General features: G+C 32.2%; 2 protein-coding genes across 7 annotated transcripts in view; one reads left to right on the top strand and one right to left on the bottom strand.

The window, feature by feature from the left end:
• Positions 1 to 13,192, bottom strand: part of LOC141453836 (uncharacterized) — a 29,449-nt gene extending 16,257 nt beyond the window's left edge. Inside the window, exon 1 of one of the 3 annotated variants that reach the window (XM_074127513.1) lies at positions 13,087 to 13,192. The gene's annotated coding sequence lies outside the window, so the exon portion shown is untranslated. Of the gene's footprint in view, positions 1 to 2,039; positions 2,393 to 13,086 lie in introns of those variants that run through there. The other 2 variants (XM_074127514.1, XM_074127512.1) reach the window with 2 other exon arrangements.
• Positions 4,078 to 18,019, top strand: part of LOC141453811 (midasin) — a 222,663-nt gene continuing 208,721 nt past the window's right edge. For 2 of the 4 annotated variants that reach the window (XM_074127457.1, XM_074127449.1), the window contains exons 1-36: positions 4,079 to 4,541; positions 4,685 to 4,887; positions 4,964 to 5,185; positions 5,299 to 5,462; positions 5,538 to 5,647; positions 6,475 to 6,625; positions 6,773 to 6,907; positions 6,996 to 7,155; positions 7,242 to 7,371; positions 7,843 to 7,970; positions 8,054 to 8,172; positions 8,259 to 8,433; positions 8,516 to 8,731; positions 8,806 to 8,920; positions 9,649 to 9,874; positions 9,999 to 10,212; positions 10,552 to 10,731; positions 10,820 to 10,966; positions 11,042 to 11,177; positions 11,246 to 11,489; positions 11,573 to 11,781; positions 11,886 to 12,032; positions 12,125 to 12,272; positions 12,358 to 12,468; positions 13,330 to 13,452; positions 13,552 to 13,727; positions 13,823 to 13,958; positions 14,080 to 14,398; positions 14,481 to 14,648; positions 14,734 to 14,912; positions 15,540 to 15,715; positions 15,809 to 15,961; positions 16,052 to 16,249; positions 17,139 to 17,411; positions 17,489 to 17,737; positions 17,857 to 17,985. In XM_074127457.1, coding sequence (XP_073983558.1) covers positions 4,431 to 4,541; positions 4,685 to 4,887; positions 4,964 to 5,185; positions 5,299 to 5,462; positions 5,538 to 5,647; positions 6,475 to 6,625; positions 6,773 to 6,907; positions 6,996 to 7,155; positions 7,242 to 7,371; positions 7,843 to 7,970; positions 8,054 to 8,172; positions 8,259 to 8,433; positions 8,516 to 8,731; positions 8,806 to 8,920; positions 9,649 to 9,874; positions 9,999 to 10,212; positions 10,552 to 10,731; positions 10,820 to 10,966; positions 11,042 to 11,177; positions 11,246 to 11,489; positions 11,573 to 11,781; positions 11,886 to 12,032; positions 12,125 to 12,272; positions 12,358 to 12,468; positions 13,330 to 13,452; positions 13,552 to 13,727; positions 13,823 to 13,958; positions 14,080 to 14,398; positions 14,481 to 14,648; positions 14,734 to 14,912; positions 15,540 to 15,715; positions 15,809 to 15,961; positions 16,052 to 16,249; positions 17,139 to 17,411; positions 17,489 to 17,737; positions 17,857 to 17,985 — 6,180 coding nt within the window. In that variant the 5' untranslated portion in view covers positions 4,079 to 4,430. Of the gene's footprint in view, positions 4,542 to 4,684; positions 4,888 to 4,963; positions 5,186 to 5,298; positions 5,463 to 5,537; positions 5,648 to 6,474; positions 6,626 to 6,772; positions 6,908 to 6,991; positions 7,156 to 7,241; positions 7,372 to 7,842; positions 7,971 to 8,053; positions 8,173 to 8,258; positions 8,434 to 8,515; positions 8,732 to 8,805; positions 8,921 to 9,648; positions 9,875 to 9,998; positions 10,213 to 10,551; positions 10,732 to 10,819; positions 10,967 to 11,041; positions 11,178 to 11,245; positions 11,490 to 11,572; positions 11,782 to 11,885; positions 12,033 to 12,124; positions 12,273 to 12,357; positions 12,469 to 13,329; positions 13,453 to 13,551; positions 13,728 to 13,822; positions 13,959 to 14,079; positions 14,399 to 14,480; positions 14,649 to 14,733; positions 14,913 to 15,539; positions 15,716 to 15,808; positions 15,962 to 16,051; positions 16,250 to 17,138; positions 17,412 to 17,488; positions 17,738 to 17,856; positions 17,986 to 18,019 lie in introns of all 4 variants that reach the window. The other 2 variants (XM_074127468.1, XM_074127450.1) reach the window with 2 other exon arrangements.

The following is an 18,019-nucleotide window of genomic DNA, read 5'->3' as shown; positions in this document are numbered from 1 at the left end:
ATTTGAGAAAAATAGAGGGGGGAAAACTAGAAGGGACAAAGTCAGGAATGTGTATGTTAGGAAAATAATTTAAAAGTAAAGCCCGCAGCAGAGTTTGTAGCAACCAGAAAGCTGCGTTCGTTTGGCCATGTTATGAAAATTGAGAAGGGAAGTCTAGCGAGAAGAGTGTATGAAACCAGAGTTCCAGGAAGAAAGGAAGACCAAGGAAAGAGGGAAAGAGGAAATTTTCAACAGAGTTTTCAGGAAAGAGGTTTGGGACTGGAGTAGGAGGAAAAAGATGGTACGGGATAGGGAACGTTGGAAAAAGCTCTGCAGGACCTTGACCCCGCTATAGTAGTAAAAGAGAAGTGCAGACTAAGTCTGAGCATGTAAAGGCTTCTTAGAGATGTTATTTTTCTGTTACAGTAAAACTTGCAAATTTGATTTAACTCAAGAATGACAATTATTTTTGAATATGAACAAGTATGCTCTCTTAAATCGATTCAAGAAAAAAAGCAAAAAAAAAGTGTTAAAAATATATGATTTTAAAAGTATTTACGTTTATAAGTATCAAATACTCAAATGCCTCATTACATAAGTACATATTACATATATCACCACATACATAATAAGCGGTTCCAGACCGATGTGGCGGCTTTACCAGATTGTGTGGGGATGATCGGTGGTACGTGCAGGCATTTCTATTAAATATCACCGTACCCTTAGCAGTGATGTGAAACATGGTGATGGAATGCTCTAATAAAAAAGCACTGTTGGTAGTCATGGGGAGATGATGCATAGTATTGGAGTAACCCATCTGCGATTTAGAAACCTGGTCAATGAATGCTGGAAAGAATTGGAGTAAAAGAGCTGTTAGAAGATGGAACTATCATATTAAATAAAAATTGTATGGAGCAGAAACAGAGAATGGCCGCGAAGAATTGTTGACTGTACAGTAGGAGAAAAAATTCTTGTTAGTTCTCGTGCGCTATTGAGGCAGGACGAAACAGAGCAAGTGTGTCATAAGTCATAACAGACTCACTGGGTCTACAATGGACTAGGCTTTTGGCCATCTCTTGTACAATCTAACAGAGGCAATGTACTTTTGACGTGAGACATTCAATTATTAGAGATCCGAAATATAGACACCTCTAAAGTAGAAAGAAGCGATCTCTGACCAAGTCAGTCTTGTCAAGACAAATAGAAACAGAAAAAAACATACTCAATTATCATATAAGTATGCCAAAACTAAGACTTATATTGTAATATAAATGGTAAAGCTATTTTTTCCCACTTTTGCGTAGTTCATTTCGCACACTGAAAGATACAACATGAAGCCAACGTTATAAGCATATCTTCATTTCAGAGTGATAAATATTAAATTTAATAATTATTTATTGATTAACCATTGAACATGACTTCAAATGCATGGTTAGTACAGTTTCTGTCCATATAATACGAACCGGTTACTAAGCAGGCTATTTAATTATGAGGCTCAAACGCAAGGGATGATTGAATACCTCAGGAACTCAATGACCTGTTTCAAATGATAGTGAAAATGATCCTAAGAAGGCATAAAAATCATTAGTGTAACAGACATGAGTAAAAAATGAAATTTTTTAACGAAAAAAAAACTGTAATTGCTGAATGAGGTCTCAAAGTAGCGACATTCAAAAACATATAATGATAAAGAAAAATATACATATATGTCAAAGATAAATTCAAAATGATAGAAGATAGATTTTTAGATATAATGGTAATCTACATTGACCTTCAAGCCTCAAGTACCTATTCCTTTAGGGTCAATAAGTACAGGGAGCCGCGTCTGTATTCGAGTTTATTAACGTAGTATGGTATGAATATGTTCATACATACGAGTGTCATGGATGTCCACCCATCCTAGGATATCCAACTATATAGGAGCGAATCGCGAGCATATCATATCGCGAACATATCAAGAAAAACAAAATAAGAAGTGATATTATAGACAAAATTACTTACGGAAAGAAATGAAAACTGGTAACAAATGAGCAATGAAAATTATGTAAAGGATTACTTACCCGCTATGAAGGCATCAAAAGAAATGATTCCTCTGTCTCAGAGGAATGGCAGCTAAAACATGTTGAAGGTTTATCAGTATTTGTGTGGCAATAGAATGTATTTACGATCTTGTATTTCCCAGAAGCAATCACAGAGAATGCAAGAAGAAAAACTTGAAAAACGAAAAATTAAAAAAATGGATATTGATGCACCAACGTGTAAAAGCCACCAACCGTGTACACTCGTTGGTTCTTCCTCCTGAAGCGCCCAATAAATGAATTATATAGAAAGATGGGAAATAATTACTAAACCTTCAAATACTAATCACCGTGCAGTTTAGGCTGGTTTAAGGATAATGAATTAAAATAAAAATGGCGCCCTGATAAACAACACTTAGGGAGTGCATTTGAGAGCACTCTATTGAGGATCGTTGTAACTAATTCCATAAATCGTAACTGAAGCTGTAAACGATGTCTTTATTTGTAACTTAATTATTTCTACAAATTTTTGCTTTCTTCTAGGTAAAAATTTGCTATTAATCATGTAGGTGAGGATTTCAAGAATATTTGGACCCATAAACACTCCCACCAGAATAATGGGACCCTAATAATTGCTTGTAAGGGCTTCAATAAAACTCTTCTCACTTTTGTGAGCCGGAGCCAGTACTGTAGCGGGCTGACACGTAATCCATTGCTACCGTTTGACTGGGACGTCTATTTTCACAAAGCCTGAATTTCACATATCACTATTATGGCCTCTCCTGATGCCTGTAACACAATAACCTATAGACATTTTCTTCTTTTCATCAGATTCCTCGCACAACTTATTCCCCAGCTAACTACTGGCTCGCAGCACAATGCAGGCATATTTTCATAAGTAGCTTAAACCTTAGGGTGCCCAGTTTGCGGAACCCCACTTCGCCATTCTGACCTGTGGCTGAGAATATGAAGCTGGTGTCTTCCTCCATCAAGTAAACCCTTCATTGATCATTATCGCCCGTACCCAACAAACTCATTTGTCTTTTGAACCTCACCTATAGATTTTCTGTTCTAGACCTTGGATAAAACTTCCTTTAACCTGAGTCAGTCGGCTCCCTAAAAACCTCTTCTGATTATCAACAGTTGATATTAAACTGTCAAATCTCTAATTCGTTGCAAATACGGGCCTTGAAAACAGATTTTATTCCATCTATAGAACAGCATGGTTCTAAGCCCATGAAAAGTTGGTATCTTCCCGAGAGAGTTCGCACATCTTTTCATTTCCAAATGTCCCGGCTTTTAGGAAAAAGTGAACATACAAATGCAGCTTAGGGAAGAAATGACAAATTTTAAGATCAAAAGTTTTATATGGTATTCCATCTTACCATGATAATAGGTGAATTTTGAAGAATACCCAAATGAATTCTTGTTAAAACACCAAATGAAAAATAATTCCATCCAAAAAGCTTTAATAATTTTAATTTTGTTTCCAACTAATGAAAGTTAGAATTTTTAAAACCTTTTTTCATTTTCAGAACCATGTGAACAAAATATAATGAAAACGACTTTATTAAATACAAAAAAGCCCATAATTTAAAAATAATGTGGATTTTTATTAATTTCTTCACAAAGAAGTTTTTCTACTTCAGGCAACATAATGTTATCAGTAATATTACAACTTAAAAACACTTGTTTTCCAAGTCTCTTCGCTAGCTTCTTTGCAAGGGTTGGCGATACTATGTCGGTGAATTCGCCAAAAAATTGTGTAGAAATAGGTGTAGATTGAAAACGAGTGGACATAGCTAAACAGAGATCGCCAAATATTTCTTTGGAAAACAAGCCTATCCAAATGAATATAGAATTGTCCATTTTTAAAACTTTAAAATTCACTTGGGTATCAAAAACAGTTCCAGCAAACTCATGTGTTTTAAAGCTTGAATCACAGTATTCTAATGTGTAACTGCTAGAATTGATACAGTTATTAATAGGAGAGCCCATTTTTTTTTTCTATCTGAAACAGTAATATAAAGAAAAATATTAAAATTAAATGAAAATGAAATTGTTTCTGTCATCAAATATTTGGTATTCGAATTGCTCACCTAATTAAAAGAATATGGAGAGAACGTTAAGACCACTCATAACTTTTCAACAGTAACTACTGAAAACACGTCTCTTTGAGTACTTAAGCAGCACAGTACATAGACATCAGCACAATTCAGTGTTTATAACCTTTCCATACGTGGGGAGGTCTTAGTGCTTGATGGCGGTCAACGGGAAGGTTGAAATCTTGTTTTCATTGCTCAGTTGTTGACCACGTGGGGTAGGAATGTTTACTAAATGTTTATAACAAATGTAAACTTCAGTGCTATGTAATTAACTGCAGAATTAGTGAAATTGTTTTTGAGATTTTAATAGTGCTTAAAAGAAGTAAATATGGACAGTGAATTAAACGCCAGAAATTATTTTATAAGTTTTCAAAAGTTATCAATAACATTCCATCAGTTCAAGAAATGTAGTAAATATTTTATTGACCTTAAGTTAACAGTAAGTTCTTTATTATTATTCTTTTATAAATAAGTAGTTATCACTTTTAACAAATAATGGACCTAATTGATTAATTCTTACTCGAAATTGTTGTTGTTTTTACTGTTGTGTTTTGTATTGCATAAAACTTTAATTTCTTTCAGGAATGGACTGAAGAAATTATATCTAAAGCTGTAGCACATTTATCTGAACAGATATTTGATGCAGAAGCTGGAAAATATATTTCAATTTTTTTTTCTCACTCTATTGTCGAAATTGTCACATTAGCACTCCAACGAAATGTAGACCATCATTTAAAGTGTTTGATGCTTGGAAGATTAATACAACAGCATCCTCATCTATTACAGTAAGGCGTAATTTTATAATCTTATGTAATTAAGGTAGTGTAAGTAACCTGGTTCTAAAAAAATAATTATTTTTAGGACGTGTCTTATTTATTTTGAAAATGCAGAAGCTCCTTGGTGCACAGAATGTTCACCTTCGAAAAAATTAAAAAAGAAGAAGACTGATATATTTAGAGATTTAGACATAGTTGAATGCTGTTGGACATTTCTTCAAGTATCTTTCGTACATTTTAAAACAAAATGGGATTGGTCTAGTTTTATAAATAAGTATATTTGTAGTAAGGATCATCAAATTGTTTGGTTAGTGATTATTTTATTTTATAAAATAATTGTTTCTGGTTTTACCAATATATGCGAATAATGCCACTAAGCAAATAATAATTATGTAATAACAAATATCCATTTTGTTGTAGGATTGTCTGCAACTGCGTATCCAAATTGTTATGTATGAATGAGAAATCGAGAAATAATCTTTTAATAAAATATTTTTCGAAAGAGGAAATTCAAAATTATTCTCTTGTTTTTGGGCAGAGAAAAGCTTTGTCGTCGGCTCTGAATATAGAGTTGCCTACATTAGGTTTGTTTCTTATTGATCTTTAAAGTAATAATAATAATTTTTATTGAAATATTAAACAATATTAATTCATTGCAGATGTTGACTTTAGTAATAAAGAAATTTTTTCGGACACAAGTTTATCAACGTCAGATTTTACAGTAAATATATGCGGTGTTAGTCTTCCAGTTTACAATAAAGAAGCTCAGGTAATTTATTAAATCAGCAATCTGATATTCACGTATTTATTATTTAAATTTAGGTTTTGCGAAAATTGGATTATATGCAGAAATCAAATTTTATTGAGTAACAAAATTAGCTTTTAGCTTTAAGAGCCCTTCTCCTCTTTGTTATCGGAGAGGCTTTGAAGGGCTACCTCTGAGAAAATAAGTTTCAAATGCCACCATAAAATTAACGTTAGTCGTCAAGAGGAATGCATCCTCATTGAAGTACTGGAGGAGATATAAGATGCAGATTATTGCTATTGTACTTTGTTGGTTCTAGTTTTTAGTATATTCGAAAGGGGTGGGTCTTGGAATATTTGGAGTTCTCGGAAATCTATGGATATTGTAGGCTAGCCTCGAGGTTACTTCTGGAGGAAGAGTCAGTTTTTTTTTTGTCATAGTAGCAATAATAGCTTTACTGTAAAAAGATAAATCCTTTTTAGTTTGAGCCCCGATTACAAGATTGATGTTTTCCCTCGAAAACCGCGTCGAATATGGTCCTCTTTAATAAGAATAATGCTTGATTTCTCCGACGGTCATGTTATATCCTATTTAAAAAACAATTATTCTCGTTCTTTCCTTATGAAATTTTTGTATTATGATTTTAATTAAGACGCATATTATAACCGGCCGGATCCCTGTTGGAGCTGTACCAATGTTCTTTTGTCATGCACCAGACGTGAGCTGTGAAAAGTGCACAATTCTTTTGTACTCAAAACCCGCAACCTTGGAAAGCACATCTAAGTCGCCACTACTAACCTAATCTCTTCCTTTTAAAAATCTTATTTAATACTAATTTTAAATTATTATAGATTAAAGATGGTTGTCTAATTTTGGTTAAATCTACTATTGAAAATCTGAGAAAAGTAGCAATTGGCGTGTCAACTTCCAAAGCAGTTTGCCTTTTTGGACCTGTAGGTTGTGGTAAATCTGCCCTGATCGATCATCTTGCACAACTCACAGGTAAAATCTTTTTTTTTACTGATCCAGTTTAACTTTAATTGTACCAAAAGTCTTAATTATTGTATTTTTAGTCTAATTCTTCCATGATTTATGTTCTTTGCTGTGATTCAATCGAAGATAAATTATTATTGTTATATTTTTTTTAAGGTCGGGCTAATGGTAAAGAACTTTTAAAAGTACAACTGGGCGAAGAAACTGATGCTAAGTTACTTCTTGGTACTTATAAATGTACCGATGTACCCGGTGAATTTATTTGGGAGTCAGGAGTTTTAACTAAGGCAAGTTGTCCAGATTTTGGTTTTCTATTAGTAAATTGCAAAAGTACCATTGATTTTTATAGTTCCTTTTTTTTTTGTGAAATTTTAGGCAGTAATGGGTGGTTATTGGTTATTAATTGAAGATATAGAAAGTGCAACAAGTGATGTAGCTGCTGTGCTTTCTTGCCTGCTTGAACAGAATGCGATCTGTGTTCCTGGATTTAGAGACAATGTGCAAACGGCTCCAGGATTTCAGCTTTTCATGACTCATAGGTAACTTTGACTTGTTGATATTGAAAATTTTTGTTATTTATTAATTTTTTAAGTGAATTACTAAAATTTCTATGGCCTTTCCTCAGGTTACATCCAGGTTTACAAAGTTATCATCGTAAACAAACTACTGCAACTGAGCTATTAGAAAAGCATTGGTTGCAGGTTAATATGGAACAGTTGAATAAAGAAGAACTAATTAAAATTATTCAAATCAAGGTAGAAAAGAATCTGATGTGAACACTCTATTACTTTCTCCTCCAAATCTCGTTTTTTGTTTGTTTGTTTTTATCAAATTTGGTATTTTTACAAAGTGTTAGTAAAGAGATTTTCCATCAAAAACTGAAAAATTACTTCGGTAAAAGTTCACTTCCAGTTAATCGATTTAGACCCAACTCTTATTTACGAATTGCAAGGTCTTATAAAGTTGTGCTGATCACAAAAGGACATACCAATCATTTTTTTAAAATAATTTTTTTATGCACATCAAAACGTGTTTAGTATAGAGAAATCTTATCGCAAATTAAAGAATACTGCTACTTTATGCTAATATTTAGTGAAATTTTCCTTTAACAAAAAGTTTCCCATATTTTCGGTATAAATAGGAAAATCTATTAGACAGATGTAAAAAAAAGAACTCAATTTGATAAAATCTTAAATTGTAATCATTCTTAAAAATCTTTGGTGTAGTTTCCAGTGTTGAAAACAATTGCATCACGGATGGTAGCAGTGTACCTTCTTTTTTCAAAAGGACTTCATGAAGAAACAGATTTGAAGGAACAGTCACTGTATAGAGGAGGAAGATTAATTTCCACCAGGTAAAATAAGAAAATTAATTGTGTTCACTTGTGAGAAGTTGTGGAATCTTGTTCTTCATTGTCTTTTGTTTTAATATTTGTAGGGATCTTCTGAAATGGTGTACAAGAGCAGAAATAGGTTTTGATGTCTCTTCCCAAGAATCTGCTTTAAAAGTACTTCAAGATGCTATAGATATTTTTTGTTCAAGTTACAGTGCTCCAGGTATTTAGAGGGGAAAAAATTGATTGTTTTGGTATGATTATTAAGGAAGGATTTGTGATTTGGAATAACACTAATTAAATTTTCAGACGTACGTTTAGATTTAGCTGGAAAGGTGGCCGCTTGTTTAGGTATTATCAAATCTAAGGCAGAATATTATTGTAATTTACATAAGCCGTATGTTGTTCTTTCGGGAGAGAGTTGCTTGGCCGGAAGAGTATCTTTGCCAAAATTAGTTAGTGATGAACCTGTCACTCTTGAAGAGTAAGTTAACAGTAATTTCAGTGTGTTAAGTACCGTTTAAAACAAGTGCTGTAACCTTTTTATAATCTATTTTTTTTTTTAGATTAAGTCACAATTTAAAGTTTGCACTAACACGTGAATCGTGTTGTCTGCTTGAACGAATTGCAGTTTGCATTTCGTTGAATGAACCTACATTGCTAGTAGGTGAAACTGGTACTGGAAAAACTTCAACTATCCAACTATTAGCTAGACAAACCGGTCACAATTTGATTGTTATAAATATGAATCAACAGAGCGACAGTTCTGATCTACTTGGAGGGTATGTTTTACTCTTTATCTAGTAATTCTTTGGGTGAACATTTCGATTAATTAATTTTTTTAAAATAATTTTAGGTACAAACCAGTCGATATAAAACAGTTAATGCTACCTCTGCGAGACGAATTTGAAAAACTTTTCCGATCATTTTTTAATGTACAAGAAAATTTAAAATTTTTAGAAAATATTTCTGTAAGTATGTTGAACTTTCATATTCGTAGATATAAAATGGGACCTACTTGAGTTAGAATGAACTAGTCCCTTCTACCCTGTTACATGTTGCATTATATTCCTCTTCGTTGATAAACGCCAATACTGAATCAAGAATTATTTTCGATCCTTGGTTCGATACAACTGACTCCGCTACAAACTTCAGAATGAAGTCTGAAATCTAAAGTAACTATATGCGAGCGAAATGTTTTTCATTCTTTTTTCAGCTTTCTTTAAATTAATCTATCATTTGACCCACAAGATAACTTCTAAACACAGCTTCGACAATCATGCCAGAATTCTTTAGTTCGGTTTACAGGTTAGAAGAGTGTACCGCCTGGGCTGTCTGAACGAACAGTTGCAAAATAAAGGAAATAATCGAGCCGCAGCGTCTGGGGCTAACGCAGTTGTTTGCTATTTCGTTAAGCTGAAGTAGAGAAAGTAGTAGGTTAGTTTCAGTCCTTCAAGCGGAGCCTGTAGCAATATGTCGTTGATCTGATCAGATCATAAGACGAAGGATAATCAATTCTAGCATCGACATCTCCTCGGGTTGATAGACGGATCATACAAAAGTATTGGGTAGAAAACCCTGGCCAGGAGTTGGCGAATAAGAGACTCTGAAAAGGGAAATGCTGATTTTGGTCTTCTTTTTTTTTTTTTTTTGGTGTGTTATTATCTCTGCTTTCATTTTTTTTTTTTTCAAATTTCAGATCTGCATTTCAAAAAGAATGTGGGCTACATTATTGAAATTAATGTCTCACAGTCAAGCAGCTGCTGTGAAACGTTTGTTGGCAAGTGGTAGTAAAAGTGAAGCGTTAGTTCATTGGAGAAATTTGGGAGAAAAGATTTACAAACTCCAGTCTCAGATTAACCAGGGTCAATCAGCAATGGCATTCTCATTTATAGAAGGCTCATTGGTCCGTGCTTTAAGTAAAGGTAATGTTCAAACATTGTTTTCATTTAAAGCTGTGTCCATGCATTTTCATTCCTAACCAATACAAATTCTGCCCTTCCTTTATTCATATTCCATTGAATATACATTCTTTATATGCTTTCTTAGGTCATTGGGTACTTTTGGATGAAATAAATTTAGCCTCAGCTGAGACATTGCAATGTCTTTCCGGTTTGCTTGAAGGTAGCACCAGTTCTGTTTCTCTACTAGAAAGAGGTGATAAAGTAGAAGTGCCTCGTCACCCTAATTTTCGACTTTTAGCAGCAATGAATCCAGCTAATGATTTTGGTAAAAAAGACCTTCCATTAGGGATTCGTAACAGGTAATTTTGAATTTGTTAATTTAATTTAATTTTACTAAAATTCACTTACGTCCTTCTCTAATCTTGGTTACATATATTCTACAGTGTAGCTATAAAATACCTTTTATTTTAACCATTTTATTAAAAAATTTGTTATGCTCCCGTCTGAAGAATCCTATCATGTCATGTACGGTTTATAATCGTAAAATTTTCTATTATAAATTATTTTCTAGTAAAAATATGTTTTTGATAATTTATAAGTTGAAATTTCGAGAATTGAAAAAGAACGTTGTGTGGATGTTCGTTCAGATTTTTATTTATATTATCTGATCAAATTGCTTTCATCTTTTTCTTTTTCAGATTCACAGAATTTTTTGTTTCCGAATATACAGAAAAAAATGATTTAATGTTAGTCGTAGGCTGCTATTTACCCAGTCTTCCATCGGAAAAAGTTAAGGTTGTCGTGGAATTTTATTTAGTCATGAAAAAATATGCCAAAGAAATATTGTCTGATTCAATGGGGCATAAACCGATTTACAGGTAAATTTAATTTTGTTTTCTTTACAATTTTACAATTTTTGAAAATAGTAATGTTAATAGTACTAGTAATTGTAAATTATTATTTTAGTCTTCGGACTTTGTGCCGTGCACTGTCTATAGCTTCTGTAAATCTATGTGGAAATATTCAGAGATCGTTGTACGAAGCGTTATGTTTAAGTTTTCTAACACAGTTGAACTCTGAGTCCCATAAAATTGTTAAAAATATGATAGCAAAGTAAGTACTGTCAGTTAAACGGTATATTTAAAATATAAAATGGAGAATCTGATATTATTTTAAATCATTTTACAGAACCGTCTTGGAAGGCAGCATTTCCAAAAGCATTCTTAACCAAACTTTACCAGAGCCTTCTCCAAAAGGAAAATATGTATCTTTTGAAGGATATTGGGTACCAAAAGGTCAACAAGAACCATACACACCAAAAAAAGTAAATACAGCTCCTCAGTCAATTTAATTTTAAACTTTAAAATATGAACCATTTTATTTTCTTTACAGTATCTTCTGACGGCAAGCGTGCGAAGAAATCTTTGCGATATAGCTCGTTGTGTTTCGCTTTCAAATCATCCAGTATTGATTCAAGGTGAAACATCCGTTGGAAAAACATCGTTAATCACATATTTAGCTCAAGCTTCTGGACACAAATGTTTTAGAATAAATAATCATCAGCATACTGACTTACAAGAATATGTTGGATCTTATGTAGCAGATCCAGTTTCTGGAAATCTGATTTTTAAAGAAGGTGAATATTTCTTCCTCTTCCTCTTTTTTTTGACTACACGTGTTTAATTTTTTTTATTAATTTGCTTCTTCCTATGTTTTAAGGAGTGCTGGTTGAAGCCATGCGTCAAGGTCATTGGATTATATTAGATGAACTTAATTTGGCACCTAGCGAAGTATTAGAAGCGCTAAATCGGGTACTGGACGACAATAGAGAATTATATATACCAGAAACTCAAACTATGATCAAGGCTCACGTTAATTTTCGATTATTTGCTACACAAAATCCACCAGGTCTCTATGGTGGTAGAAAGGTGAGTGTTTTCTTATAATATTCTTCTTCTCTCTATAACATTCTTTCTTTTTTCTTTTCTGTTTTTTAATAGTGTTACTAATTTAACTTATTTGCACATTTTAGATGCTTTCTAGAGCTTTTAGAAATAGGTTCGTAGAATTGCATTTTGATGAAATACCAGCCGCTGAACTTGAAGAAATTTTACATCATAGGTGTGATATGCCGATGTCGTATTGCAAGAAAATGGTGGCAGTTATGTGCGATCTTCAAGTAATGAGAGAAATATTCTTATTTGTTCCTTAGAAATTAATAATTTTGCAGTTTTCCTCTTGATATATAAAACATTTTATTATATTCTTTAGGTAAGAAGGAAAGGTAGTGCAGCATTTGCTGGTAAACAAGGATATATTACCTTGCGAGATTTATTTAGATGGGGAGAGAGATACAGATTAGCAAATCCACCCGAGTCCACGAGTTATTATGACTGGGATCAACATATTGCAGATGAAGGTTACTGAATACTGTTCTTTAAGTTATTAATATTTAGTTATCCTTTGTAACGAATAATAAATAAATAAACTTTTTATCATTTTAGGTTACTTAGTTTTAGCAGGAAGAGTGAGGAAAGATGAAGAATCAAATACTATTAAGGAAGTTTTAGAGAAAAAGATAAAACGCACAATTGACTTGGAAAAGTTGTTTACTTGTAAGTCCGCATAAGTTTTGAAATTGTTCTTTATGTTAAATAATATATTTCTTTTCTAAGATTTCCCAACATTACTTTTATAATTTCTTATATATTCTATGAGTAAAAATTCAGTTCCTATGGAAAACTTAATGCACACGGTTTCTTGAAACAAATTTAAAACTAATATTAGGAGCTTTTTCTGGCAAGCAGTAGTCGCGGCTTTTCTTTGCAGAAAAGAAATACTTTTGTATTCTATTGTTTGACTGCAAATTAAGAATATTTGCTTAAATTCGATTAAAGTAAGAAAGTTCTATTCACATCTGTGATTTATAATAAGAGAAATTGGACGAATTTTCACCAAATTTTTTATTTTCATTACACACCCAGGTACATTTTCATCATGATAGTTATATTCCCAAATCATTTAAAAAATAATATATCTATTTTTGAATTCAGGAGTCTTCTAAACTTCTTATATTCAAGAAAAGATCTGTTAAGTTAATCTACAAAACTATTTCAATTGATAAACTAGCGTAATATAAGCAAATAGTTATTAATATCTTTTTTGTAAAATCATTAAATCTTAATAGGTAGTGTAGATGAATTTTCAAAATAGTTTATTTAATCAGTACTTACCAAATTCTGCTAGCAATTAGGAATTAGTAAAGTGAGCGACAGATCACAAAATTTGTAGTAGATTAGTGTGTTACTTCAGAATATTCTGATGCCAATTTAAAAAAGTAATTGACACAAACTAACTGACTGCCCAAATAGTAAGTCACAATAGCCACGACAGGATGGGTAACCATATTTTTTTTTTTTTTTTTCTTGTGATGAAATATGTTGTTTATAATTATATATATTTTTTAAAACTTTCAGTGAATGCAAACACATCGTCAGTCACAAAGCATATACTTGAAAAGGTTGTTGCTGCTTCTTTACCTACAGATTTCAGGCATATAGTATGGACATATAATTTTAGACGATTAGCTGTACTAGTAGGTTGGTATCATTGATATCCAGTTGCAATTTAGTACTTTTTACTTTAGGGAGCAATCATTTTTTCTAATTACTGTACTAATTCTTGATTATTTTTAAAAGGTAAAGCAATAGAGTTTTCTGAACCGATACTTCTAATTGGTGATACAGGATGTGGTAAAACGACAATATGTCAACTATTAACTTCATTGAATAGTCAGATTATGTATTCAGTAAATTGTCATCAACATTCTGAAAGTTCAGATTTTGTTGGGGGCTTAAGACCTGTTAGAGATAAGGTAATTTTTGTTCTTCATCGATGATTTTGATTATATTTAAAACTCTTTTTGTTTTATTATACAATTATTTTTATGATTATTTCTTGTCACTAAAGATTGAAGGTAGTGGAAGATTGTTTGAGTGGGTTGATGGGCCATTAGTGAATGCTATGAAGGAAGGTCAAATATTTCTAGCAGATGAAATATCTCTAGCTGATGATAGTGTTTTAGAAAGACTTAACTCTTTGTTAGGTAAACCTCTTTTATTAAAATTTTATGTATATATAATACATTATATATATATACGTTCCTATATTTAGTATTTTCAATATTTTTTTTTGCATTAATACAAGACTTTCTTAATCTTTTAAAGAGCCTGAAAGGATGTTATTAATCAGTGAAAAAGGTTCTGGTGATGAATTAGAAATTACTGCTGAAAAAGATTTCCGTTTCATTAGTACAATGAATCCTGGTGGGGATTTTGGTAAAAAAGAATTATCTCCAGCTTTACGAAATCGTTTGTCAGAAATCTGGTGCGAAGGACCTAAAAGCCAAACAGATCTTATACAAATTATTGAGCACAATGTAAAATCAGGTTTATTTTTTGGCAATCAACAAGATGGTAGTTCTGGAATCGGTATAGCTATTTATAATTTTGTACAATGGTTGAAAAGTACTGAATTAGGGAAAAGGTGAGTTTATTGGCATGGACTTCTAAAAACAAAGATTCTCTAAAATATCTGCCATAAATTTAATTAAATTTTACATTTCTAGAATTTCTGTAAGTATAAGAGACATTTTAGCTTGGGTTAATTTTATAAATTTCGTTTTGGTCGATGAAAATTCGGAAAGGGTAAATTTTGATGTAGCCACGGCTTATGTTCATGGAGCTTGCTTGACATTCTTAGACGCTATTGGAACCGCCACCACTTCAGTGGATAAGTAAGTTTTTTTGATGATTATCAGATCATTTTGCCTTTTAACTATTTGAAATTGGAACTTTTAATCTATTGAATTAATTTTCCAGCTTGGATATTCTTAAAACATACAAAAAAACTGCCGTAGAGTTCCTAATAAATCAAATAGACAAAGCAATTGGTTATCATTCTGCAGATTTGGATGTTTTAAAGGATCCATCTTTAAGTAAATTACAGCTTTCAGTAGAAGAGGAAAAGTTTGGTATTCATCCCTTTTACATAAGTAAAGGTAAATTTTGTTCAATTTTATCATTTATTTCTTAATAACTGTCATGTGGAACTCCTTATCGCAAGCGATTTCAAATTAAATTTCTCGTAAACCCTCTTACTTCGTTTAAATAAGATTGTGTTGGTGCCAAATTTTAGAATATGAATTTATACTGAAAATGCCTGTTAATATTTGTGATCCCAGTTTTCTCTATGGGACAAGTGTTATTTCCAGGTAAATTTGATTAATGTAGAGACATTCCAGAAGAGTCTGGAAGAGATAATGATTATGCTCCTCTCTATTGTGCATTTTAATGTAATGTACGGTTCCATCACTTATATTATCTTGTCGGAAATTGAAGAGTTACCAAAATTATGAGTTTGGAGAAACCGCCATGATCAGGAATAGCCAATTTCCTCGATTTCACAATGTTCCCTCAATTTTTTTTCTTGTATCCTCCAGCTTATCTTAGTGCTTTAGTTCTTGGGGCACTATGTTTTCTTTAAAACCCTTTCATTTAATGAATATGAATTACAGTGAACGTACAATAAAATTCTTAGACAAAGTCCTTGAAAATGGTAGTAAGAGAAATTTTTGTTTGTTCATATTCTGTTTCTATTATTATTATTATTATTATTTTGTTTCTAGTTCCAACAACACAGTTGGTGCAAGATTTCATGTTCGAAGCACCTACAACTTGCTTAAATACCTTGCGTTTACTTAGAGCTTTACAAATTTCCACTAGAGCAGTTCTATTAGAAGGGAATCCTGGTGTAGGGAAAACTTCCGTCGTAATGGCTTTGGCTAGAGCTACTGGAAATAAAGTAATCTTTTATTTATATTATACTTTTAAAAGCGTACAGATATATACATAAAATATTTTTAACATACTTTTTTCTAAAAAAAATAAAAAAAAGGTTACAAGAATAAATTTGTCTGAGCAAACGGATGTATCCGATTTATTCGGCGCTGATTTACCTGTGGAGGGTGCTGCTGGTGGAACATTTGCTTGGCGAGATGGTCCATTTCTTAAAGCACTGAAACAAGGACACTGGATACTGCTTGATGAAGTAATTGACCACTACTTTTTTTAAAAAATAATTTATTCTATTTAATTAGACTTTATTTAAAAAATTATTTGTTTTATTATTGTGTTCTAGCTGAACTTAGCCTCTCAATCAGTTGTAGAAGGTTTAAATAGTGTTTTAGATCATAGAGGCGAGATTTTTATACCAGAATTAGGTAAAACTTTTACACTACTACAGAAAGCTACAAAAATCTTTGCATGTCAAAATCCACAAAGACAAGGAGGTGCTAGGAAAGGTTTACCACAGTCATTTCTAAATAGATTTACTCAGGTTTGTATAACTAATACAGTCATATATCTCATTCATTTTATAAGTTGTCCCTACGAAGGAGTTCTGTGTCCGGAGATAGGCTTACTTTGTAGTGGAACTACCGAGAAATGTTCAGACACTGAACCCCAGACGTCTCTGAAATTACTTGTACACCGCTTTTTTTTTATTAAACCTAGATTAATCGAGGTTTATAGGTTTTTTTGGGGTGGAATAGAGAGCTGGAAATGAGACTTCGACACATTCAATGGCATTGTTTTTTTAAGGGAGTAAAGATCCTTTATGGTCCCTTGATATGTTCAGATTAATATGCCTGAAGACATTGTGGATAAAATTTTTACGGCCAACCAGATATAGATAGCTGCATCGGCGTTAAAATCAATTTTTAATTCATTTTTACGCAGATGGTTCTGTTGTGTACTTTTGTTGTTTAGTGTGTTACTTTTTATTACGCTCTTTTACTCTAACTGAAGGAAGTATTGCTATCTTGACTATTTATAGAAATTGGGTTTTCATAGAGAATAATTGCGTGTAACAAATATTCTCTATCCGCTCTCTCTATGTGTTTGGACAAAATATCGTAAACTTTATCTGTACAGCTAGCTCAAAATTTTTTTGGGGGGTTCTGTGGTTTCGAGTGAAACTTAGCGGGTTAAGAATCAAATATTTTAGAGTCCCGTGTTTAAAGAAATTCTAGCTTCAGAATTGTAATTGAAATATCATATGTGACAGATTATTCCAAATTATTTAACTTAATTATTCCAAATTATCCAAACTAGCATTATTTCCATTATGTCAGCATTATTATTATTATTATTATTACATTAGCATTATTATTATGTTCCATTTTATTTTGTAAAAAAAATATATATATTTGTCTATCCTTTTCAAGGTTTTTATGGAACCATTAACCTCTTCTGACTATAAAACCATATTAAGCGGACTACATCCTCAACTATCTGAAGATCTGATTGACAAGATGATTGAATTTAATATGAAATTAGTAGAGAAGTCCAGAAGTGGTTGGGGAATACAAGGTAGTCCATATGAATGGAATCTTCGAGATTTAACGTATTGGATTCAAACAATAGAACATAATAATCCTGGTACATTTGTATCCACAATTTATGCAGATCGTATGAGAAATCGTCAAGATAAAATTGATGTAATTTTTTTGTTTTGTTTAATTTATTTAATTAATACAAATCTATTTATTTTATTTTTAATCAAATTAACTTGCAGGTGTTAAATTTATATGAAGATATATTCGGTAAATCGTATCCATTAGTGAAAGACACATCGCCACTTGTGATTACATCAGAGAATGTCCTATTTGGTGAAGTATCAATAACCAGAAACTTCACTGAGAATGAGCCAGTTGCTCTTGTTAATGTTGTGGATAGAAATAGTCAACTTCTTGTACTTAGAAATCAATTACCTTTACTGAGATCGTTAGCACTTTGTGTTAAAATGGGTTGGATGGCCATACTCGTGAGTAAACTCTTTAATTCTTTTAATTTAAATTTCCAAATAAATTTTTTTTACGATAATCAGTTTTCTTTTGCTCGCTTCCATTCAGTTTATTTTTATTTAACTCAATGTAAACTTAGGTGGGAGATAGTTATACTGGCAAAACTAGCACAATTCAAGTTTTGGCGCAATTGGTTGGACAACGTCTTTACTCGATTCCTGTAAGCTCGGCGATGGACACCACTGAACTTTTAGGCGCATTTGAACAGGTGAGTGATTTTACAATTGTTTATTACACTTTGA

The sequence above is a fragment of the Rhodnius prolixus genome, unplaced genomic scaffold, assembly GCF_049639745.1.
Source record: "Rhodnius prolixus isolate KJV_2025 unplaced genomic scaffold, Rpr scaffold_1, whole genome shotgun sequence".
Lineage (NCBI taxonomy): Eukaryota > Metazoa > Arthropoda > Insecta > Hemiptera > Reduviidae > Rhodnius > Rhodnius prolixus.
Note: the sequence above shows the minus strand (reverse complement) of the source record. Positions and strands in the feature narration are given on the sequence as shown.